The sequence below is a fragment of the Stigmatopora argus genome, chromosome 12 (assembly GCF_051989625.1).
Source record: "Stigmatopora argus isolate UIUO_Sarg chromosome 12, RoL_Sarg_1.0, whole genome shotgun sequence".
Taxonomy (NCBI): domain Eukaryota; kingdom Metazoa; phylum Chordata; class Actinopteri; order Syngnathiformes; family Syngnathidae; genus Stigmatopora; species Stigmatopora argus.
Window position 1 is genome coordinate 14,927,699 of NC_135398.1, and position 26,519 is coordinate 14,954,217.

At 39.2% G+C, this 26,519-nt stretch overlaps 1 protein-coding gene across 3 annotated transcripts in view; it reads right to left on the reverse strand.

Annotated features, from left to right (window-relative positions):
- Positions 1–26,519, reverse strand: part of cdh24b (cadherin 24, type 2b) — a 156,533-nt gene that overhangs the window by 4,283 nt on the left and 125,731 nt on the right. For all 3 annotated transcript variants that reach the window (XM_077614898.1, XM_077614897.1, XM_077614899.1), the window contains exons 7-13: positions 22,148–22,404; positions 20,628–20,764; positions 16,232–16,353; positions 15,052–15,169; positions 8,304–8,624; positions 5,106–5,313; positions 31–520 (exon numbers count right to left, since the gene is read on the reverse strand). In XM_077614898.1, the coding sequence (XP_077471024.1) occupies positions 31–520; positions 5,106–5,313; positions 8,304–8,624; positions 15,052–15,169; positions 16,232–16,353; positions 20,628–20,764; positions 22,148–22,404 (1,653 nt within the window). The remainder of the gene's footprint in view (positions 1–30; positions 521–5,105; positions 5,314–8,303; positions 8,625–15,051; positions 15,170–16,231; positions 16,354–20,627; positions 20,765–22,147; positions 22,405–26,519) is intronic.

Sequence of the window (26,519 nt, forward strand, 5' to 3'; positions counted from 1 at the left end):
AAAAGAGGAGCGCTACTGTATAATGCTTACCCAGTCCATATCATGACTGCTGTGGATTTTGTCTTCACTGCTCTCCTCAGTACAGTTGCTCGATGTCCCCATTTTTCGACGTGTCTCCTGGCTGTCACTATTTCGAGGCGTTCCTTCATCTGATGTGCTTACACCACTCTGGGTTGCAGTCCCATCACGGCTGCCCGCATGGCTTCCCGTTCGGCTCCCTGTGCTGAGATCTGCTGGGGTGACATAAACAGTCCCAGGCTCCATTGGGCCAACCATTGCACCCTGGTTTTGGATCACCAGTGAGTGGTCCGGTTGACCTCCAGGAAAGCGGTATCCAAGCTCTGCCAGACCTGGTTGAAATATTTCGCCTGGTGTGCGGCGTAAAACTGGTAATGTGTGGCTACTGTAGCACACGCGCCCGTAAAAGGGTCCTCCTGGGCCCGAGTAATTGTGATCCACAATTTGATTTTGACCCCAGCTTGAAGTACGACTTTTATCTTGGCAACGTTGAGTGTAGCGTCTGAAAAAAACAAAAAACAATTCTAGTAACTTTTCTCTTTTGGACTTTTGAATGGATTCAATCTAAAGAGAGGTGACTGGAATGAATTGCAATGTTTTGCATTTTTGTAAGTGGATTAGATGAATAAGCCGAGTGGTTAGCACATCGGCCTCACAGTTCTGAGTTCGTGGGTTCAAGCCTAGGTGGGTTCCAACCTTCCTGTGAGAAATTTGCTTGTTCTCCGGGTACTTGGGTTTCCTCCCCATGCCTTGCGATTGGCTGGCCACCAATTTATACACTTTAAATTGCCCCTAGGTATGGGTGTGAGTGTACATGGTTGTCCGTCTCCTCGTGCCCTGCGATCGTCTGGCCACCGATTCAGGGTGTCCCCCGCCTCTGGCCCGTATACAGCTGGGATTGGCTCCAGCAGCCCCCGTGACCCTAATGAGGATAAAGCGGTTCAAAACATGAGATGATAAAATGGAAAACAACAAGATAAATAAGAATCTGTTAACATAGGTTTTTCAGGTAACTACAGCCTAAAAAAACAGGCAAGTTGCACTTTAGTATTAGACAGCCATGAAGCGAAACCATGAAAAAAGTGAGATTTATGGTCTAGAAAATATTGTACATAATTTATCAAAATCATTTTTCCAATTTTCAGTTTTTAAATTTTTTATTTTGTTTGGAACTATATTTACATCACAGGTGTCAAAGTGGCGACCCGGGGGCCAAATCTGGCCCGCCGTATCATTTTGTGCGGCCCAGAAAGTAAATCATGAGTGCCGACTTTCTGTTTTAGGATCAAATTAAAATGAAGAGTATAGATGTATATACATTTCCTGATTTTCCCTCTTTTAAATCAATAATTGTAATTTTTTAATAAAAAAATTTCTGTGTTTTTAGTTCAAAAAATGATTTTGTAAAATCTAAAAATATTAAAAAAAAGCTAAAATAAACATTGTTTTAGATCTATAAAAAACGGAATATTCAGGCCCTTTAATTTAGTTCATTTAATCGATTTATAAAAAAAAATCTAAATATTATATCTAAAATGGTCCGGCCCACATGAAATTGAGTTGACGTTAAAGCGGCCCACGAACCAACCCGAGTCTGACACCCTTGATTTACATGGATGGTTTCTTTTATCTAATGTGTATTGCATAAGTCACAGCAATAATAACAACACATGGTTGAGTTGGCCCGCTCTCAGAAACAAAAGCATGAATTGCATGAAATTACATTATATTTGAGGGGGGTGTTCCATGTTCTTTTTTCTATAAATGGCAAAGGAATGAATCATTAAAATTTGATTAACTAAAAGCAGTCTTCGTTCGTTTTCTGGCCTCTACAAAGCACTTGCATGATTTCACTGAAGCAAATCATTATACCAAAGGCAATTAAATGAACATCAAAAAGGCTAAAAACAAGTCATTGATGTAGCACAGAATAAGCAAGCTTTAACAAAATGAAAATAACAATGTGGCTCATGAGGACTATTTGGTTTGTTAGCACATATATGATGCCTGATCTTAACCTTGAATTTATGGCTTGATCACGTCCAAAAGTGGATCCATCATTGTACAAGTGGAGATTCAAGGTTCCACACTATACAAGTAAATTATTCCTTTTGAGGCCTCCTTCTTTGGCATGAGAAAAAGTGACAGGTCACGTCACTAGGCTTGTACATGATATTGTAACTTTTGGGAATGAATGGCTTGTCACCTGAGTGATACCATTTTCTATGTAATAATGGAAAATTAACTCATAAATTGGAAATACTAACACAAACCCCAGCTAATATAAAACTAGTCTTTGCGTTACGAACGAGTTTTATAATTTTTCTATTCTTTTGACTGAACCTAGATGACACAGCTTACTTCTTCGGGGCCATAATGTGAAAAAAAGAGAGCAAAAAAGGAAAAAAATATTCCCAGCCCAGAAACCAAGAAAAGGACTAAGAGGAGCTATGCAGAAACTATGGTCCAAGGGACTTAATGGAACACGAGGCACCAAGTCGTAAAGTCCATACGTCCTATCTTGAGGACATCACATCTCCAGGAATCCCTGTAACTACAAATCATGTATGCAAGGCCTTCCTCCCATCAGCTGTCAGGCTCTTTAACAAAAAAATGGCTGTGTGTTAAGACCTACCGTATGCATGCATGTACATTTATGTGTATGTATGTATATATGTGCTAAGCAACACGCTTATTTAATTATATATTTATTCATGTATTTATTTCTTGACCTACTTATTACCTATCTATTTATGTGTAAAATGCCTTTCCTATTCCTGCATCCTCACCGTCTTGCCACTGGAACAACGAAATTTCCCGAATACGGGATGAATAAAGTTATCCAATCCAATCCAATCCAAAACAAAAACTATTTTTTTGACTAGGTAATCATATAACTGTACTTTAACTTAAACTAATGATGCATCTTATTTTGCAATGGAGTTAGTCTTTTTTTTCTAAAGACAATTTTCCAGTGTACATAGGCTACCACATGACGGAAGTATTATGGAGGGACCTCCGAGTCGCATAAGACTACACAGTAATACCTTGACATACTAGTGTGCCAATTTATGAGAAATTTGAGATACGAGAAAAGCCCCTAGCATTTTTTTTCCATAATATACGAGACAAATTTGAGATACGAGATGGTTCCCGATGAAGCTGTCTGGGTGGTAGAGTATGTGAGAGGTTGCTTATGAGAACAGCATCACTCTGTCTTTCTCGCTCCATCACCCTTGTGTAAAAATATCTACGAGCAGCGGCCATACAGGTTCCATTTTTTACATGTTTTTTTGCATTAATCAGTGCAGAATTAAGGGGAAAACAATGGTTACAAAGCAAGCCAGTGCAATGAAGAGTAGTGCGAAGAATGACAATCGATATTAAGCACAAAATGATAGTGTTCTACACGTGACTGAGCTGGCTCGCCTATACAAGAGTGGTACCTCAACAATATGTACCATTTTCAAGCAGTAGGATGCTATAAAGATTATCAAGCCTTCCAAAGGACCATCATTTCCAAGCTGCGCACTGACATTCATAACAAAACGGAGAGCCTTCTTTTAATATGGATAAAAGATAAACAGTAAGCGGGAGAACTGGGATACACTCGGTATCAAGTTCCGACTCGAAAGCCGCGGTGGAATCCATTAACACATTTGCCTTGGTTATCGCACAAAAAAGTTTAAGTTTAGTGTAACGTATAGTGATCTAAGTTAATTTGAGTTAAATTTAAAGTTTATGTTTTGTTACGAGCGCATTGCCATCAAGTCTCTCTCCTGTCCTTTCTCTCTCATCCGTGTTAAGACGCTACCGTCTGTCTGTACTGAATAATGTCACATTTTAGTATTGAACATCATAACCACTAGATAGGTAATTGTTACTTTGTGAGTAGGTGGTCAATTAGAACAAATAAAAAGGTGTTTTTCCATTGTAACATTCTGTTTTTGCTGTTTTTTCAGAGTGGGAACGGATTAATTTGTATTTAGTTATTTCCAATGGGAAAAATTGATTTGAGATACGAGTAAATTGACATTTGAGGTTGGTCCTGGAGCGCATTAATCTCGTAGCTCAAGGTATTACTGTACTTCTAATCAACCAAATCCTTTTTTGTCATATTTTTCCTAAAATAGGGGTCAATGAAATCAAAAGAATTCACGTTTTGCCAGTCAAATGCCAACAATGTAAAAGTATTTTTTATTCATTAGCCTACTATGCAGCACAGAATCAGGTAACTATGTTAATTTCAGAATTTATTTAAGAGATAACCGATCAAACATGCAGAGTTAATTGAGAATAGAACAAATGTATATGCAATTTAGAAACTAAAACTGTCTAGGCCATTTCTCAGGGACGTCCCTACTTATTTGAGCAAGACAAAGTCACCTGCACAAAAATGGCTCTGTATCAAAAGAGTGTAAACTACTACTCCACTCTCGATTTATACTAAAGGTTACTGCGGACATGGCAAATTCATAATAGACTAGCTAAAGAAACCGACAGATGGGAGGGATCAGATGTTTTTGTCATGTGATCTACCAAGAGTACCATGGCGATCTACCGATAGTTCCTTGACAATCTATCGGTAGATGGCAATCTACGCATTGTACATTAACCACAAATTGAAAATAATTCCACCTAAAATGCTGCCACAATTATTCTTTTCAGTTCTGAAAAGGCCTATTTGGTGTTGTTAAAAGTAAAAGTGATATCACTCCTCAAACCACCATTGGTAACCATGCAACAGTGGAATGAAGGAAACATAAAAAAAAAAACATCCTACTCTTTTAATGGATTTTATGTTATTTCATAAATTAACTTATAAAATCATTTCCATCCTTCCCGGTCCAAACGGATTGGACATATGCAGAGAAACACATAACCACAAGTAAACTAACTATTCGACTGGATAATTGTCTTGGGACCTCAGGTAACTGTGGATATGTAGAAAACATGGAGCTTTGTTTTTTTCGTAGCAGAAATTGTCTCCTGTACTGTTCCATTTCTTACTCCAATTACTATGACTTGTTTTGAAAACCCATGATGGAATAAGCCAGTAGCCACAAGGACAACAATAAACAACTTACATGTTCCTGCTGTCCAGTGTGCGATAGCCATGTGACCGTGAGCTGTGGGGAGCACTCTGGAGTGCCGCGATGTCGAAGGCAGCCGTGTCTGCTTCTCCGCCGCCCTCGTCGTCATATGTTATAATGTTCTCACGGACGTCATCATCCTCCAGTGGTGATAGTGAGTCCCGCTTCTGACGCCTCAATGACAATGACAGGGCACTCACCGCTATGGTGTGATGGCAGCAGGAACAAAGAAAATCCAAGGGAAATTGTGGGAAGAAATTGAAAAAAGAATGATGAAAAGGGTAAAAATAAGTCATGGGGGAAATAAAATGAAGGAAGAGGAAAAGGGGTGGAGACACATTAAGGTAGACAAAGAGGTGAGACAAAACAAATTCAGAAAAGGCCTTGGGTTAGAGGGCAGGTGCATCATATCAGCAGGCTGCAAGCCAGCACTCTGTATTTTACTTTGAGCTAGGCCAACAGAAGCTTTATTCTCCTGTGACTCTGGATGTTCAAAACAGAATAAAATCTTACTGGGAATAAAACATACTGCAGTGCCTCGGATGGCCAATGATGAGAATAGATTCATTCATTCATTTATTCATCTTCCATACCACCCATCCTCCAAAAGTTGTGGGGGTTGCTGGAGCCTAACCCAGCTGTTTTCGGGCGAAAGACAGACTACACTCTAAACTGGTCGCCAGTCAGTCATAGGGCACACATGAATAGATCTGTGTCTAAATATATCTGGAGAGCTACAGAACATAAAAGGGGCAAAAACACTAATGAAGGCTACATACCATGAAAAGTAATTGGCTTCAAATAGACCAAAAAATCCAAGATCACATTTTGAAAGTCTTGGTTTTGTCTCAAGTCTTGCTTTGGTGTTGTCTCGTCCTCAGTTTGGCTGGCAGAGCAAACTGCATGATTCGTCAAGACCAACACTGATTTGCTATTCTTCAACTTTATTAATGTAAATCTTAAAGGAAAATCACTTGTAAAACTAGATTGAAATTCAGTTCTAGCAATCTATTTTCCCCCCATTTTAAAATTGATATTTCCATCTTGACTCGGGCGTAACTCACAAAAGTCTTGATCTTACTGCATTCTGGTCTCAGGCAAGTCTGGGTTAGGGTTGTGTGGTCTCAAGCACAATACCAGACTCAAAAATTTGACATCCACTATAACACTTCATTATTTGTCAACATCGGTAGGCATGCATTTGCATTCCTACAAGGCAAAGATTCTAATAAATTTGAAAAGGAATACCGTATTTTCATGGCTATAGCGCGCATTTAAAAGTGTAAACTTTTGTCTAAAATGGACGGGGCACCCATTCAGTCATGTGTATGTGCGCCTTATGTATGCACTAAATTCAGGATTCTGTGGATGTCGCTGTATGACCCTGACCATTTGACTGTCAGGGTACATTTCTTGCCGACACGCTGCTATATATAAGAAAACAGTGAATTTCCCGAATACGGGATAAATAAAGTTATCTAATCTAATCTCATCTAATCTAAATAGGAACATATTTAGTTATACATTTTGCAAAACGATATTGGTTTGACCCCCGAAAATGGCACCTGCAAAGAGATACGCTTACGAGGCACAGTTCAATCTGGGTGCTATCTGCTAAGCGGAGGAAGCTGGGAAATCGAGCTGCAACAAGGCACCTCAACAAAAACAAGTCCATGGTTCGCAAGTGGCAGAGGCTGGAAAATCAGACTCGAGAAGTAAAAAAGATGACGCTGAATGTATGGCGAACGATTTGGGAGCGATAGATGTCCTATGGCAATCATAGTTATATAAAAGAATGACAGGCAGTGCCGAGGGAGTTACGCGACGATTTGTGAAGGGTTGTGAATGCCTGGGCTAAAGTGTCGGCTAGCAAGGTGAGCATTTACCTAAGCCGGTCGGCATCACGACAGCCCACTGTGACAACTCTGACTTGGACGGATTTGTATGTTTGAATGCTTTGACGTATATTATTGTGAGTACACATTACGTCAATAACGCACAATCAAACTCAGTTTTGCTCCTGTTGTCTTTGTTAAAACATACGCATCATTACAATAGTATGAGCATGAAACATGGATGCTAGTGTATGTTTCATGCTAGCACTACCCTATGTTGCGCCCATTAAGGCCGAAGCGCCCTCTGTAAGGACAAAATACAGAAATTTCACCCGCAACTGAGACATCACCCTTTAAGTTGGTAAACCCTGTAAGTGTGAAAATACGGTACCTTAATATAGAATGGTCAATCCACCTCGTGGTGTAGAGGTTCACACGCCAGACTTTGGCTTAATTCCCGCTGTTGGCGGTATGACTGTGAGTGCGAATGGTTGTTTGTCTCTCCGTGTGTCCTATGGCTGATTGGCGACCAGTCTAGGGTGTAGACTGCATTTTGCCCGAAGTCAGCTGGGTTAGGCTCCAGCAACCCCCACAACCCTTTCGAGGATGCGAGGTATGGAGAATGGATGAATGAATGAATATAGAATTGTCCAATTAAGAATATTTGCTATTATGGCAATAATTTCACTAAAGGTTAGGGTTTAGCGTTATGCTAAACAATTCCATATACTTGAACTGGTTTACTATCTTAATACATTAAAAATCTCTGTGCAGCACCATCATTCTTTATTGCATTCTTATGTGAGTGAAAATGATTCCATCAGATTGGTAATGTTACTCTCAACAAGGCATCAGTAGGGATTTAACAGTATAAATAGAAATGATAATGATCCTGGTTTTGAGCTGGCAGTTTTTTTGTTTTTTGTTTTTTAGCACCTGGACATAATTCAATTGAACATTTTATGAATTCCTGCTCAGGTGAAAGTACCATTTCATTGTGCTGGTACCCAAAACATGAGCTGAGAAAATCAAGACTAATCGTTATGTTATAAGTAATTAGGGGAAAATAACAGTACCCTTCATGCAGCTGTGACTATGAAATAGTTATTACGTGCTTTCATATGGAAATTAAGCACGCTGGCAGTGGTTCAACAATAAATGTTCTTAAGTCTGTTTATTTGCCTCTTTAGATTCTAAAAAAAAGGTTTTTCAGTCTTTCAGATTTAATCACATAACTCGAACATCCATTGTATTGATTTGCATTGTAAAAACTATTCACAATATAAAACCGGCATTTTTGTTTATGTTGCGGTTTCTGACAACTATTTTATTTAACTTTTATATAAATAATACTTACCTAATAGTGTTGCAATACACGCTAATATAGCCAGCAGAGCTGCAGTGCTGAGGCCAGGCGAAGGCAACATGGAGTGCTGAGGAAGACATACTGCTTCTCGTTCCCAGTCCCATTCACCCTCAGCCTGTTTTCCCTTCTCCCTATCACCGGTCTTTGCGCCTCCTCTCAGGCAGGGACAGACAGAGACCGTGGCAGTGCCGGTGCTGGTCAGGCCTGATGTACCATCCCGTAAAACTAGCGGCACATAGATTGTTAGGGTGGAAGATGGAGACCGGGACAGTGGCTGTAGCTGAGACATCAAGACCAAGCTTGCTGTGGGCCCTGCAGAGATATCATTAAGGTGAAATTTCAAATAAGGGTAAGGTAATTTTTTTCAATACTTGCAGAAGCACAGAAATCTGACCGTGAAAATATTTATTCATTCGGTTTAGTTTCTTCAATTGCTCAGCTGGGTAAATTCTTTGTCCAAAAACAAATGATAAATGAAAACAATATATTTAGCTCAACAATTTAAATGAGTTCTAATCTTAATCATCAAGTATATCCCAGCAGCAAGAAGGGTTTAAGAATTTGATAACAAACTGAATTAATATTAATATGTTAGAGGGAAGAAAATACAATAGTCCAAAAATACACTGTTCAAACAAAAAGAATATCTATGAAAAGGGAAGGGTGGCCGAGTAGTTAACATGTCAGCCTCACAGTTGTGAGATCGAGGGTTCGATCGCAGGTCTGGACGTTCCTGTGGGGAGTTTGCATGTTCTCCCCGGGCTTGCGTGGGTTTTATCCGGGAACTCCGGTTTCTTTCCACATTCCCAAAACATTCTTGGTAGGCTGGTTGAACACTCTAAATTGCGCCTAGGTATGAGTGTGAGTGTGATTTGTTGTGTGTCTCCTTGTGCCCTGCGATTGGCTGGCCACCAATTCACGGTGTCTCTCGCCTGGTACCCCTAGTTCAGGGGTGGCCAACTCCGGCACCCCCCGCGACCCTTGTGAAGAAAAACGGCAAGGAAAATGAATGAATAAATGAAAAGGTGGATTTTTTGTTGTTGTTGAGCAGTATTGACCACTGGTGTAACTTTCTGATTTTCTCGTGAAAATGGAAAGTATGGAGAGACTGTGATCCTTGTAGACAACAGTGCTTTATTTTAAAAGGAAATAAGTTTTATTTTGTGCCAATGCTAAACATCCTTTCCATGAAGAAGGTATTGTGTGAACCTCATAAGGTCAGGTGTTAGGACACCATCCACAAATATATATTTCTGCGTCAAGCCTAGTTTCATCTGCCACGTTTTACACATTTTTGCAGGCAGTTAAATTTGTGAGTGATTAGTATGCTTGAGAATACCTACAACTCTGTGAATGCAACCTATCTTGTCTTAGCTTTAACTGATGTAATCTAGCCTTTAGACATGCGACATCTACAAACCCAACCGTACTGAGACTTTTAGCTCCCTTTTCTCATTTTTCAGGTTTAGAAACAGCATTATCATATTTATAGATCATCTCATGCTGTTTGAGCTATTACTTTTCACAGCTGGTACCTATATCAATCTACAAGTACCTTCTTGATCTTTTTCCACAAGAAAACCAAAGTTGGGGAAAAAAGATACTGCAATGACTTAATAATAAGGAATTGCTTACTCAACAAAAACTTATCTTAGGCTTCAAATTACAATTTCCACGTGAACACTCATTCGCACTCACAGTCATAAAAGATATACATACTACTTTTTATTGAATACCATATTTTGTATCAGCATATACATCTTGGTTCAAGAAAGGGAAAAGCTCAATCCTCTTATTAACTGGCAAAAAATGCAACCGAGTCAGAGATCTTCAGTCTGCAATTGCCATTTTCACCTACATAATGTGCTAATGTTATCAAAACAACCCCCAACTCAAAAGTCAAATGCTGACTTGAATTTAAAAAAAAACTATCCTTGATGACAGGTAAAGAGGAAAAAAAAGGTAAAAAACAAGTCTGAATATTTTTTGATTATGTTTTTATTCTTTTCTTTTCTACACTTGAATATTACAATGAAGACCTACAATGAAGAAACTGGAAAAAATAAATGATTTCAAATTGAAGTAACCTTGAATAACGTCCATAACTTATTTAGTACAACCTGAAGTTTTAACTCAATTTACACCATATTTTCACACCTAAAGGGCGGACTTAAAAGGATAAAATGTTCTGTAAAATGGACGCTGTGCCGAATAAGTTGGTGTGCGCCTGGTGTTTGCACTAAATTCAAAATTTTGTATGACCCTGACGGCTTGACTAACTGGTTTCATTTCTTGCCGACACGCTACTTACTGCGGTCAACCCAGCGGACGTTCATGTCCTCGTGGTCAAATGAGCAGACCCTAAAAATAGCCCGCCCGGATACTCCAAGCATTACGTTAAATTCAAAACATCGTGGACGAGTGATGAGGCAGTTGACTTTCATGTGCTCGCAGCTTTATTAACCCTTAAAACAGCCCCAATAGTCAAAGAAACGACACCTTATAGCACATGTGTCAAAGTGGCGGCCCGGGGGCCAAATCTGGCCCGCCGCAACATTTTGTGTGGCCCGGGAAAGTAAATCATGAGTGCTGACTTTCTGTTTTCGGATCAAATTAAAATGAAGAGTATAGATGTATATTAAATTACCCAATTTCCCCCTTTTAAATCGAGCATTGCTATTTTTTCAATCCATATTTTCTTTGTTTTTAGTTCAAAAATCATTTTGTAAAATCTAAAAATATATTTAAAAAAAGCTAAAATAAACATTGTTTTAGATCTATAAAAAACTGAATATTCAGGGCCTTTAATCCAGTTCATTTAATCCATTTATTAAAAAAAATCTAAATATTATATCTAAAATGGTCCGCCCCACATGAAATCAAGTTGACGTTAAAGCGGCCCGCGAACAAACCCGAGTCTGACACCCTTGCCTTATAGCTATACAGAGGAAAGGCCTGACGAGAATAACAAAAGGATGCCGGTGTGAATGCTTGGAAGATGGACTCAAGTCATGAATCGAACACGAAAGAGCAGCCGAGAGAAGCAGCGTTGCGAACAGTTTGGGAGCGATGGATGTCGGATGGTAAACATAGTTACATACAAAGACTAGCGTGTCGGCGAGCACTTTAGTTTGAGCTTTTGTCAAAGGTGGAATCACGATTACGAAACCCCACGGCAAAAACTCTGAACCTGACAATGAGATGGAACCTTGGTAAACGCGCCCACTTGGCCAAACTCTTTATGTCGGATACAGAAGATGAGGACTTTGATGGATTTATAGATGTTTGAATGCTTAAATACACATTACATCGATAAAACACAATCCAACTCAGTTTTTGCTAGCCACGACCGTTGCTGGGCGTCCATCGAGCCGAAGTGCGTTTTTTTCTGGGCAAAAAACATAAATTGCGCCCGCAACTGAGACAGTGCCCTTTCAGTTGGTGCGTCCTTAAGGGGTAAACGTACTGTAATCAAATTTCTTAAGCCACTTACAGACATATATATAAGTCAGGGTAATGTGTTCCAAGTTGAAACACAAATCTGACACAGAGATTAGCCCGAACATTACCAACTTTAGACCCTGTCACATGTGTGGCACATCATCACTGTCTGAATACACCAGGCAATGTTTGACTTCAGAACAAGGTTGATGACATAATTATTATGTGAGTAAAGTGTGCTGCACAACAATCCTTATATTTCTTCACCCTGACACAAAATAACAGTTGACGAGCAGCAAATAAATCACGTATTAACTACTAAGATATAAACAAACTAGAATTGACCATTGCTTGGTGATCTTAGAGTTTAGGAAGCGACTTTTGAAACGGACAGTCCGGGAATCAGCTGAGCAGAGGCAGGACGAGTGCTACCAATTGCAAAACCTACCGTTCACAGATTGGCGTGCAAAGAGTAAAATAAATAAGTAAATAAATATAATAAAAAGACTAATGCACACACATTATGAATTAATGAATAATATGTTTTGTTGGCAGCCTAATGACTTGTAATCAAACCTCATTTATTCTAATCCCATTCTCAGTGATTCACATTCATTTAATGTTTCTTTTTTTTCTTGATATGAATTGTGGAGATAAACAACTACAGTAATCCCTTGAATATCACGGATAATGTAGACCAGACATGGCCGTGATCATTGATAAACCGCAAAATAGGATCACACCTATAATTAATATCATACTACATGTTTTTGCGCCTATACAAACATACAAGTACACAATTACAATTATAGAGAATTGGATTTATTTAATATTACAGTTACAGTCGTACCTTTACTTACTAATGCCTCTAGGTACGCAATTTTCAGGTAAGAAACCTTTTGAGATGAAAATGAGTGTCTCAAGATCAATGTTCCCTCTATTTTTTTGTTTGTCTGGGCAGAAAGACAACCTCCCTGAGCACACTGAGTATCGGTGTGAGCACCATCATAATTGCTCGCTATGGGCACACACCAGTATCACTATACAGTATGTCTACTACACATAAATGATTTAGTAATAATAAAATGTAATGATTAATATCTATGAATGGGCGGCCCGGCGGATGAGTGGTTCACGCGTCAGCCTCACAGCTAAAGAAAAAAATAATAATAATAATTGGGATTTTATTTTGTGCGCTCCATACGATTTGCTGTGCGCAGAGAAGACGAGAGTAATGCGCAATTGCGCACGCGCGCAGCTTAGAGGGAACATTGCTCAAGATACGAAAACGTGATACATTTCCTGTATCCGTTATTTCATTTAAAAATTGTCATGGATGCATTGTTTCTTGCTTGACAATTTCATTCCACTCTACTGGGCTCCCATTGGCTGTCTCACAACAACAGCTCTCCATGTTTCTTTGACCGCCATTCGTCGTTGTGTGTTTGAACTTATGCTTGGAGGAAGCTGTGGGCGAGTGTCTTTGATGGACTCGCAGTCGAGCCTCAACCTGAACTGTAGGCTGCGGTGGTCGAAATTGTGTCGCGGGGGCAGGCAATAGAGCGAGTGGTCAGTGAGGAGGACATTGACGAGTTGGTCGAGGGGCACCAAAACGAACTCTCAACGGAGCAGGTGTTAATGCAATGCTCGGCAATACATGAGGAATTCTGCAATGCTCGGGCAATACATGAGGAATTCAACGAGAAGGCAAAAGAGGAGGAAGCAGCCACCACTCCAACAGCACAAATCAGAAAAAAATGGGGGAGAAATTTTACGAACTTTCCGACTTTGTGACAAAACATCGCTCACTTTGACCATGTTTGTGTTGTGCATTTTAGAAACATTATTAAAAGTTGTCAAAGGCAATTGTCTCTAGATCAATTTTTCTCAAAACGACCGTCAACAAGCACTGCCAAAGGCAAACTTATACCCAAACAGGTAAAAGCAGCGGTGATAAATAAAATGGGGGGAAAATTAGATGCCAAAGAAATCATAAAATGTTAATGAAAAATATTAAAAGTTCAACATAATGTTGTTTTGAATTCTTTATTTTATGTTTATTAGATGTGTGCATATGTTAGTGTGATCTGACTCTGTTGCCAACCGTTAGCTTCCTGACACTCGTGCACCTGCGTTTCAACATGAATAGATTTTGCACGTTTATTATTCATTTTAATGGCTTATTAAATAATATCATGATCATTTTCTCTCATTTTTGTGTCTTCACATGATTAATTTTAAAGGGTTTACTTTTGTCAAGACTGTGGAACGTATCAGAGAATTTACATTCAGTACTTTAAGTACTGCTATGCTTTCCAAAGTTTTCACTCAGGAAAAAAGTTCTGGAACCAATTCATTTCGTAAGTAGAGGTACGACTATATGTGCATATGAAGACTGTAATGTAATAATATTTAAATATAATCTATAAATAAAAAAAATGTTGGGGGGATTGAGTGACTTTCGAGCAGTCTGTTGACGTCCTCTCATCATGCAACCCCCACGACCTTATCTATCTATCTATCCCTCCCTCATAATGCTAGGTCATTTTTATTCCTAGTGGTTATCACCCAGCAGGGGTGTCAAACCAGTCCCCAAATGACCGCAGTGGGTGCAGGTTTTCATTCCAATTGAATGAGGATAACTTTTGCAAGAGTAATCAGTTGATTAAAGTCTGGTACTGCTTATTGTAGAAGACACCTCATTGGTTAAACTGTGAGCACTGGATCGGTTGGAACAAAGACCAGGACCCACTGCGGCCCTCTGCGGAATCGGTTTGACACGCCTGTTCTACGGTGTAATATCGCTTCTTCAGCGCTGAGTGCCACCCAATTCAGCACCGAAGAATAAGCAGGGCCCTGACTTCCGCCATTTTTATATTCCCTGTCTTCTGCTTGTGTGTTTCAGTGTGAATTTTGACATTTTTATGAACTTTTTTTTATACTTAATTTAAAAACAACAACAATGTACTGAAGCCGCGAACTGTTGAAGGATGAACGTAGTACAGCATATGAGACAAACATGGACAATATGTTACATGTCCCAGGACCTTTCTCAGCTTTGTATTAGCAGTATGTATTGACATAAAGCAGGTAAATAATAAGATCAAGTGGTACAACAGAGGTGATATATGGAATTAAAGTAGGTATGGTGATTGAAGCTTAGGAAGAAAAAGAACCAAACTAGAAAAGGATCATCTACTACAGGTATGGAAAAAGAGGCAGAATGAACAAATGATTGATTGATGAAACAAAAATGAATCAAGATTAATATAGTGATGAGGAAAGATTGAGTGCTTACCACCACTTTCCCTGACACTGAAGTTGAGGGCAGCCCGGGACTCGAGCGGGATGCTGAAATACACGGTGCTGTCATTCCCTCCCTCATCTCTATCAATTGCCCGCAACACCTGCACCACCTGAAACCCAAATATAGAGGGTCTGTTTGTGTGTGTATGGGGTGAGTTGTAAAAGCAGCTAGATGAGAAAGAAAGTCTAATGAGAAAAACACATACAAATTGCTTTCAGGAAGAAATTAAACCATTAGCTGGCATCAGCGGAAATAAAAACAAGCCAAACAATTAGTATATCAGCACGTGTGCATTAAGTATAATACACCAAATAAATTATATATATATATATATATATATATATATATATATATACATACATATACATACACACACACACACACACACACACACACACACACACACACAACACAAGAAAGAACATGCAAACTCCACATATTCCACCATCGACCCCAGAAACTGTGCTGCTGACATGCTAACCACTCAGCCGCCAGGCTGGCCACACACTTTAATATTTTTTTTCTTTTTTAATTCTTGTAATTCATATAAAAAGCATGTGTGTAGTCATAAATCCTTGTGTAGTTTTGGACTTTCAAAATGTCTTTTTCAAAATACACATTGACTTGGAAATTGAAAAGGCCTTTTGATTTTTGAAACCTGGTCCCATTAATAGGTATGGAAGAGTTCAAAATTGATCAATCAATTGAATTTAATTTTGAATATCAATTGAATATTTTATTCTGTCGCTAGATAACATTTCCTTTGTTCCACGCACTACGCGCCTCGAGCAAAACTAGAAGTGTTGCGTAGGGCTTAAAAATGCCAGGGCAGGAATGCATCTGAACAGGCAAAACACAGGTTGTGCAATAAAACAGCTAAATTCTAATGGTTGTATATTTAATCAAGCTTGCGTTCACTGCCAGATCACAGTCATTCTGAATACAATGAAACTGAACCTTTGTAAGTGAAGAGTCTGGTTAATTTTACGTGTGATGCTTTGATGAAAGTTAAAGCAATCCCATAATTAATACCTTTGTTTCTCCATTATGTGTTGGTTCAAAATGTCCCAGTTGGACTAATGAACTGCTATTTTAATCCATGAATCCAGTATTCCAATACTGTTGTTGACATTTGAACTAGTGCGTAAAATACCATGTAGGACATATTTACCTTTCCAATGGTGGATGAGTCGCATATGGCTGTTGTGTATTGTCTGTCCAGCTCAGGAGCATTGTCATTCAAGTCTAACGTCTCAATTGCAATTACAACTCGGGACACCTGGCTGGGGTTGTCTAAAAGAGATATTATAAAACAGATTGCTTACAACACAAAGTTTACATGAACAGTTACAAGTATAAAATTATATGAACAAAATTTGCACTTGCAATAAACATACATGTGAATGTAGGCACACTCCAAATACCCGCTCTATTGTACTGATGGGTAAACTCAACCATTTTGATGTTAATTCAATTCTTAGCACTCAGATCCCATTAGTGAATTTGCTGAATCTAAAGTCTGATTTGGCTGATGATGTGGTCTTTAAGTCCTCAGCTGGAAAAAAATGACGTTTTCCACTGCACACGGCAAAAATAATACTATCTATTTCTGAGGTAGAACAGCCTGAATTTTGTGTATGGAGAAAATGCAGAACATAGCCTGCATCTGCATGGAGTTACACAGTGTCGTTTAAATGGATTAGCAAAGGGTCTTCCATAGCTCTTTCACATGGATTGACACACTTGAACGCGCTCTCACAGCCTCGCTTGAATTGTGTGAGGTCCCATTCAGAGCTCAAAATTCACTCCTTTTCGACCAGGCAGAGCACAATTCTGGCTGATCAACACAATCTGGCCACACACAAAAAACAGCTCTCTCTTATTCACTTACACCCACAAACGAACATGGACATTTGATTAGTGTTTCCCATTCTTGAAAACAACTCCTAGTGTATCGTTATGCTATCAGGAGTGAACGGCTTGCCTTTGGCCATCCAGACAACTGCTGTGCTCATGTCATCACTCCCTCCAATAGTTTGTTTATTAGATGAAGCTCCTTATTAAAGACAGAAACTTAATATGCTTCTATGACAGAAAAAACACTGCCACCAACACAACCACTACTATAATTAAAGCAAAATGTAAGTTTATCCATGGCAAAACATATTGAGAAAAAAACGACTAAATCAGAATATCACTCTTTGAGTTGGTATAATGCAGTGGTCCCCAACCACCAGTCCGCAAGCCACCCCATGCTTGTCCGACAGAGAAACAATATTAACCTTTTCGACCTCATGCACACGAGGCACCCTCGACACTTGAGTATAGAGATGATGAGCCAATGCCACACTGCACCTAAGGTTTTCCAGATGACAAAAACTCCAAATCAATCTCAACATAAATATAACCCACTCAGTTTGGCGGGAAGCTCGCCCAATTTGTCAACACTGCTACATCTAAATGTGCACACACTCAATCATGTGCATTTCATAGGACAAATAAATGTTGCAGCTTGAAACAACAATAGGACTGCTGAGTTGATTTTGTCAATATTCCAAACTTTATTTTGCTTTCGATGAGGTGTGCACTAACTCCTATTTCTGACAACATTGCACTTTTCTCTTCTTTTATAACAACAAGATGTGTGCCTTGAGTGAGCTTGGAAATCACCATCTCACAAACAATAATTGAACTGAATTGAATGCTTTTATTGTCATTATAGTATAATGAGATTTAATTCTTCACCATGGGGTGCACAAATAACAGCAACAAACAAACAAACTTCAATTGCAATGCGGAAATACAAATAATATGGACAGAACATACAAGATTTATAAAATTTGGGGATTGCATGTGAAGCCTCTCATCTCCTCTTATTTTCTGAACCGCTTAATCCTCATTAGGGCTGCGGGGGATGCTGGAGCCTATCCCAGCTGACTCTGGGCCAGAGGTGGGGACACCCCAAATCCGTGTGCGGTCGTTTGGTCGCCGTCACAAACAAACTTCAATTGCAATGCGGAAATACAAATAATATGGACAGAACATACAAGATTTATAAAATGTGGGGATTGCATGTGAAGCCTCTCATCTCCTCTTATTTTCTGAACCGCTTAATCCTCATTAGGGCTGCGGGGGATGCTGGAGCCTATCCCAGCTGACTCTGGGCCAGAGGTGGGGACACCCCAAATCCGTGTGCGGTCGTTTGGTCGCCGTCTTTTGGTCGCCGGACTTTTGGTCGCGGTCTTTTGGTCGCCCGGACCCAAACAACGGGCGACCAAAAGACCGGCGACAAAACAAAGTAAAACAACACGGTCTACGCATCAATAAAAGCCAACAATGGCCCTGAGCAGTTTTACTGAGCGGACGTGTGAGTGTATAAGAGTTTGTATGTACATGAGTTGTCTCCTTAGGAAGGGACGTCAGTCAGGGTCTTAACAAGTTCTCCGAAAAAAAACCAATAATAGTCTGGGAAATTTGGAGCTTTTCTTTAGCCTAATAATTAATAGGGCATTAAGTATGACTAAATAGTAATTCACAGTTTGTATTTAGGGAATTTGAGCAACGATTTAAATGGTAATTATCACTTACCTTCCGGGCGACCAAAAGACTGGCGACCAAACGACCGAGTACCCCCCGAATCGGTGGCCAGCCGATCGTAGGGCACAAGGAGACGGACAACCATGCACACTCACACCCATACCTAGGGGCAATTTAGAGTGTCCAATCAGCCTACCATTGCAGGTTTTGTGAATGTGGGAGGAAACCGGAGTACCCAGAGGAAACCCACACAGGCCGGGGGAGAACATGCAAACTCCACACAGGTGGACGTGACCTGGATTTGAACCCAGGCCCCTATAGCTGTGAGGCCAACACACTAACCACTCGCCCCACCACGCCAGCTGCATGTGAAGCCAAGAAAAACAAATCATCTCTAACATAAGGCTGGTGAGATTTTTTAAATGTATTTTTACTACTGCACTTTTGGGGTGCATTGTTTTCAATTACCAAGTCATTGTTAAAAAAACTATTTACTGGCAAACCATCATTTGTCACCTGGTCAAAGTGATCGTCATCAAACTAAATGGATGTGGGCGCAGCATGCAAAAAAAGTCAACTGACTGTGTGGCTTCCTGCCCAACAGCAAATTAGGATTAAAAATATTGCTCTTTTTTGGTTGATTTTAAAAAGAGAATGACTACGGATTGTGGCTCAATTAAACCTAATCTATCAAATGCATTAAAGTGCTTCCTGAGGTGCTAGTGGGACTTTAATGATCCATCTATACCCTGCTGGAAGTGTCCATAATAACATTTCTCACTTTTCAAAGTTCAGATTTCAGTTTATACAGTTGAATTATAATTTCAGTATATGTTTAAATGTCCCCACCCAAATATCCCCACTGTGGAAGAGGAAAAATCCCGATTACGAGATGAATAAAATGTAATCTAATCTAATCTATTTAAATTGACCCTAGTAAGACAGTCCCCAAAGTCAGAAACCAGAAAAGTTTATGCAAATTAACACCATACAATTACTCGCAACAGTGCAGGATGATTACCATTTATTAATTCACTCATGTCTAAATGAAAGCATATTTTCAGCTTTCTTTCTTTGGGAATTTGTTGCAATAAAATACAATGCAAATAGAAGTGCTAATGCATTATTGCAAAGGGAATGGCTGGAATAATGAGATTCCACATGAAATGCACAAAATAAATGCTGTACGTGTCACTCACGTCCTAATATTGGTTTGTGTGTGTGTGTGTGTGTTTCATTAATTGTGTTATAGTGGAGAGTGAGTTTTAGTTATGTCTACGAGTCCGGATAAATTTATTCTTCATCTGCTATTTTTTGCCGTTGACTACCTCTTGATTACTTTGCTGAGCTGTCCAAGGTTTGACATAATACTAAGATGTTTGGAGGGGATTTGGAGGGTGTGGGGGGGTTTGGGCAAGCTTATATTATTCACAGACGAGCACCTAAAACCCCTGCGAATTAAAGTACTTCTCATCGTTGCTTCCTTTTTCATGTTTACTTTTTCTTTTCAGGTTGAATGTATGGCCTAATTGTATTGTTCCTTAGGGGTGTTGGGGGGATGGGGGGTGGGGGGGTGATGCGCTACCCTTAAGTTAAACTGATCCACAAAATAGATATGTTGTGTCTTTTGGCAAACTTTAATCTGAAGTTTTCACACTTTAAACACCCACTGTTGATTGGACATAGAGGTCAGCAGTGATAAACAATGGATTGATCACAAGCAGCGTACATCTATGTGTATGTATGTATATATATACATATATATATATATATATATATATATATATATATATATATATATATATATATATATATATATATATTAGCAACACATTTATTTATATATTTATTTATGTCTAAAATGTCTTTTCATGTGTCTGTATTCTCACCCTCTTGTTACTGTGACAATGACATTTCCCGAATACGGGATGAATAAAGTTATCTAATCTAAAAAAAAATAAAAAAGTTCAAGAGATCATGCTCTCATGATGTTGTCATCGTTAAGTGACAGGCAAAGAACGACTTCTAACCTCTCTGTGTGCCGATGACAGTAATGTTGTGCCAGTGCTCGCGTTCCCGATCTAGTTCCATGGCTGTAGTGATGAGCCCAGAATCTGGGGTGATATGAAATAGAGCCTCTGGGTCTGACTGAGGATCAATGGAAAACCTGAAAAAAAGAGACAAAGAAAAACTCTTCTGAGAGAAGAAAGGTGAAGTAAGGTACAAGAAAAAAGCGAGCATAGAGAAGTAAATTACAATAATAAAAAAAGATGCTGTGGGGAAGATGGGAAAACAAGCACTGTGGAAGAAGAAAACAGGGCACCAGTGTGCGTGGGAGTGATAAGAGAAAGTCTGCATTTATAAATGGCCAAAGAATTAATATGAGGAGATTATCAAAGCTGATATGGACTCTTTTGAAATGCAACGGATCATGTGAATAACTCTTTTGGTACATCAACCATCATTTTTTTCTCCATACACTCACTATTACCATTTCGCCTAAGCTAATTGGGGCAAAATTAGTTTTTGTTGTTGTCAAATAATTATCAACTACATCGGGACAAACTGTTAACTCTTGCTAAAGCCTGATCTACAAAAGTGTCTGAATAAATGTTGATTTTTTTTTCTTTTTCTGATAAGTTAAAAAACTAATGTTAAGTTTTTTTGTTGCGAGAAAAACATATACCTAAAATATGAATCTGTGGAAGGATATGGCTTTTTTAAAATGCAGGGTATAGAGAGCAATACATGTTTGTATATTGAAAGCAGTCCCCTGATGGTTTAGTGATTAACTCAACTGAATTCATTGTGGGCAAGCATGGGATCGATTCTCACTTTTTGCAGTATGATTGTGAGTGCAAGTGGTTGTCTATCTCTTTGTGGCCTATGTCTGACTGGCAACCAGTCTAGGCTGTAGTTCGCCTTTCGCCCGAGGTAGGCAGGGATAAGCTCCGGCAACCCTTGCAAGGATGTGCGCTACGGATGATGAATTAATGAATACATTGACCTGTGTGTTTAATCCTTTAGGCAACAAACTTGATCATCTGCTATATACATATAGACGTTTTGCTAAATATTAGGAAAAAGATTGTGGTGTGTATATATTCTATATTACTATTATTATTTTTAATGGAAATAAATGAAATTCACCATGATATCCACATTTGGGAAAAAAATGTGTGTTTAATCCTTTAGGCAACAAAATTGTTGATCAACTGCTATATACATATAGACTTTTTGCTAAATATTAAGAAAAAGATTATTGTGTGTGTATATATATATATATATATATATATATATATATATATATATATATATATATATATAATATATAATTATTATTTTTAATGGAAATAAATGAAATGCATCATGATATCCACATTTGGGAAATGTAATTTTTGGGAAAATGTTTTATATGTGTATTTGTAAAGTAACACAATTAGAGTGTTACCCAATTGAGTAATAACTTAAAGAGCATGAGACTTAGTTTGTTTATTTACCCATAGTTAATAGAAGCAATCTACTATCTGGATAGGAGATTTGAATATACCTGATGTTATTAGTCAGACCAGTGTCTGGGTCGACAGCACTGACTCGGCCTACAGTGCAGGCTGGAGGGCAGTTTTCTGAAACATCCATGTGGTATCTTGTCCTAGAAAACCTTGGAGGTTCATCTGCATCCAGAACAGCTACTCTGATTGAAGCTCGGTCTTTAATCGCCCCTCTACGCAAGAAGCGAGGGTCCACAGTTGGGTTGAGAACCTCCACAGAGAAAGCGTACGAACTTCTGCTTTCGTAGTCTACAGCCTGGAAAGGAAATGAATGTGTTCAGACTTTTTTTTCATTTTCTGAACCACTTATCCTCACAGGGGTCGTGGGGCATGCTGGAGCCAACTATGGGCATCAGACAGGGGACACCCTGAATCAGTGGCCAGCCAATCGCAGGGCACACAGAGATGAGCAACCATTCATGCTCACACTCATTCCTAGAGGCAATTTAGAGTGTTCAACCAGCCTAAAATGCATGTTTTTGGAATGTGGAAGGAAACCAGAGTACCGGAGAAAACCCACACAAGCCCGAAGAGAACATGCAAAATCCACACAGTGAGGACCCACCAGCGTTACGAACCCTTGACCCCAAAACTGTGAGGCCGACGCGCTAACCACTCAGCCGCCGGGCTGCCTTTAGACAAGTAAAATTCTTCAAGATGAAGTGAAAACCCTTTGTTACATAGCTGTACAGATTACTGAGTGCTGCATTTAAGAGAAGCAATATGGACGTAATCCCCCCTCTCTAACTCTATATGCCTTTATTAGCTCCAAAAACAACAAGTGTGTGTTTTCATATCAAAAGCAGAAAAATGGAAAATAAAATTACTGGGAGACACAACAACTCAAAAGTAAAATCAGCTTAAGACTGGACATTCTTTTACTCTGATATAAAGTGATTAAGATGCATTATGGCTTTATTCTACTGAAAAGAATACATGCAAAATTTAATATAATATTACATTAATACACACCAGAAAGTGTAAAAAAACAGATTTACTAGTTAATGCAACTTTAAATAGTAGCAGGTATTGTAATGATCAAATAATATAGGAAACAAAACTGATCCATAAAGCCGTTAAACCATCTGGATTTTTAAAAGCGCATATTTAAAAATAGAAGATCGTTGGTGTTATGTGGGAGGTATGCGGGTAGGTGGCATTAATGCAGAAAGCTATGTGCATGTTATGGAGCTGTATGTGTCATTCAAGCGAGGTCTTTTTCATGAATGTCCGTGCTTTTAAAGTGAGACAAAGCCAAGCGTCATTCTACACGTGTTATGCCATATGACTTGTAACAAATAGTGCAAATGGTCCGCTATAAAACCGAGATTCTTATTAAACCTGAGGAGATGAGTATATGAGTCCTGTTTTCTTAACAGTTGCTTGAAATCACATAACAAAAATTAAACAGAAAGTTTATTTTTATTTATTTTTTCTACAGAAAAATAAATTTTATTCTAATGTGTTTTTTTAAAGAGCATCAGTATGCTATTCATTCATTTGCTGTATTGCTTATACGCACGAGGGTCTCGGGGGGTGCTGGTTTTGGTGGACTTTCCACGACAACGCACTCGTAACCGAACAAACAGATTTAAATTAACTTGGATTAATATATACAGACACTCAAACATACGTTTAATGTAACTTTACACAAAACTGAATTCTAATTTTGTTTTACATTTTTATACCTTCTCCTGGCCGGGTTAGCTGTTTGCCACGCCTCCACCCTCACGTTCGCTATCGATGGGCTGTTTGCTGTTGTATTCCCTTCAAAATATTCAGAAAATGATGCACACAAAAGTCCTCAATAGGATAACGCACGACCACTTGCCAATGAGAAGTAGTCTTGAATGAGCGATCGCGGCAGCTAACAGGCTGAGGAAGGAAAAACACTGAAAAAATGCAACAGCTCAACCTACCCAGGTATTGATTGTGGGTAATGAAGTTTTATTCTGAGAAGGGGTGCCATTGGCTATCGGTGTTGTGTGCATGAGTATACTTCATTACCCAGAAAGCCCTCTTTTGCCCGTGCATGCGCGTTGTGCTTTTTCTGGTCCATGTGTAGGAGAAACTCATGTGAAGAAACCGTTCAGTGCCCGTAGGTATCTGTTATACACGAAAGAGATGCGGCAAAAGGCGCTACAATGATAAACAGCCTCATGTCATGGCCACCTGGCTTTCTCGGATCTCTAAATTTGTCTGGTATCTAGAGCTAATTATTTGCACGAAATTTTGCTTGTGTCTCGAGCATCTCGTAGGTATAGCTGCTCATATGTAGAGGTACCACTGTGTGTATGTGTGTGTATATATATATATATATATATATATATATATATATATATATATATATATATATATATATATATATATATATATATATATATATACAGTTGTGGTCAAAAGTTTACATACACTGTTAACCCATAATAAAGTCATAAAAGAACCAAACTTCATGAATGTTTTTTGTGACAAAGAAGTATCTGTTCCAATCACTCTATCAGAGAAAAATCAGAGTTGTAGAAATAACTGGAAACTCAAGAGAGCCATGCCACTATGTTCTTCATAGTATGTAAACTTTTGACCACAACTGTGTGTGTGTGTGGATATATATATATATATATATATATATATATATATATATATATATATATATATATATATATATATATATATATATATATGTATATAGTGTGCCATCAATGCACAAGAAAACCTCATTTTTACATCACAAGGTGGTTTTCTAGCCAAGCATAAGACTATACTAGTCAAACAGGTTTGGCTAATAGTAATTGATGATCTACTCAAGTGAAAATAATAGTTTGAATGCAAGGAGTACAGATTTGCTCACAGTTCACCACAGGCTGCTTTACTCCTAGAACATGTGTCCTGTTGTCCTTGGTCTTTTGTTTTCACTGCATACGCTAAATCAAAATCATACATCAAATTTGTCTTACGACAAGTGCTTTGGACGTTTCTGCCAACCACCATACCTCGAGTAATTGAAACAACAAAGCTTCCTCTTAATCTCCCTTTTGACTTTATTCTCCCTCTTACTGTCTTCACTCTTCTTTGCTCATGGTCTCTGTTCTTGTGCATCTCTCTCATTACACCGAAATGCAATGAGACTCCAATTTAAAACTACAGACTAAGACATTAGGGCGACCCAGTGCAGCAAGTGGTTAGCGCGTCGGCCTCACAGGGTTCTAATCCAGGTCATGTCCATCTGTGTGGAGTTTGCATGTTCTCCCCGGGCCTGTGTGAGTTTCCTCCGGGTGCTCCGGTTTCCTCCCACATTCCAAAAACATGAATGGTAGGCTGATTGGACACTCTAAATTTCCCCTAGGTATGGCTGTGAGTGTGCATGGTTGTCCGTCTCCTTATCCCTTGTGATTGGATGGCCACCGATTCAGGGTGTCCCCCGCCTCTGGCTCGGAGACAGTTAGGGTTGGCTCCAGCGCCCCCACGACCATAATGAGGAAAAAGCAGTTCAGAAAATGAGATGAGATGAGACGAAGACATTGGTCGCTCTCTTCTTTTATGCCATCTTCTTTTATGCCATCTTCTTGTGAGAAAACAAACAGATAATCCTGGGCTCGTTGCTGGTGTGTGACCAAGGATTAGCCAGCCGTTTTAAGGATGAGCATACGGAAATAATAACCACAAACTGACACATGCAAAGATTGCATGTCCCTCAGGTACATACGAGATTCTGTAGGTGCATAAACAGCAGGATTGCAAACGCTTCTCAAAATTGTATAATGATTCATGTTGATTAACATCGTTTTATTTCCGTGGTTTACTATTTTGTCCTGTCTACACCTATTCAGTCTTGTCACACCTGAGTGCCCACACCTGTGTGTCAATAGACCTGGTCTGTAAGTACCTCTCTTGCCCATTGTCTTTCACTAGTGCATCACCTATGGTCAAGGAACTCCGAAACAGTGTGACCACATAATGCCCTGCCCTATGTCTTTGTCTTTTGCCCTGGCTCTTGATTATTTTTTTGGTGCCAGATTATTTTTTGTTGTAATTTGTAGTTGGCCTGTGGACTTGTGCCAGGCTAATAAACATTTGTTCATGGCCTGCCCTTCACCATTGTCTTTTGCATTTGACTGATCCAACTGTGTTTTCAGTGTGACAGAACGCACTGGCCATAATGGATTCAGCCGAGAACGAAAACCTAAGAGGCGCCATTGAGGCCAAAGCAGTCAAAACATCTCAATACACTACGGCAGGCAGTCAAACAGACAGGCGGACAAAATAGTTTGTTTTCCATGTCTCAGTATGTGAGAGTCAGTGTGGATATTGGGAAACCTGTGGCAGGGAAAGTTCGGTGTGGCCGAATACGCAATCCATTTTCAGGCTGCAGCG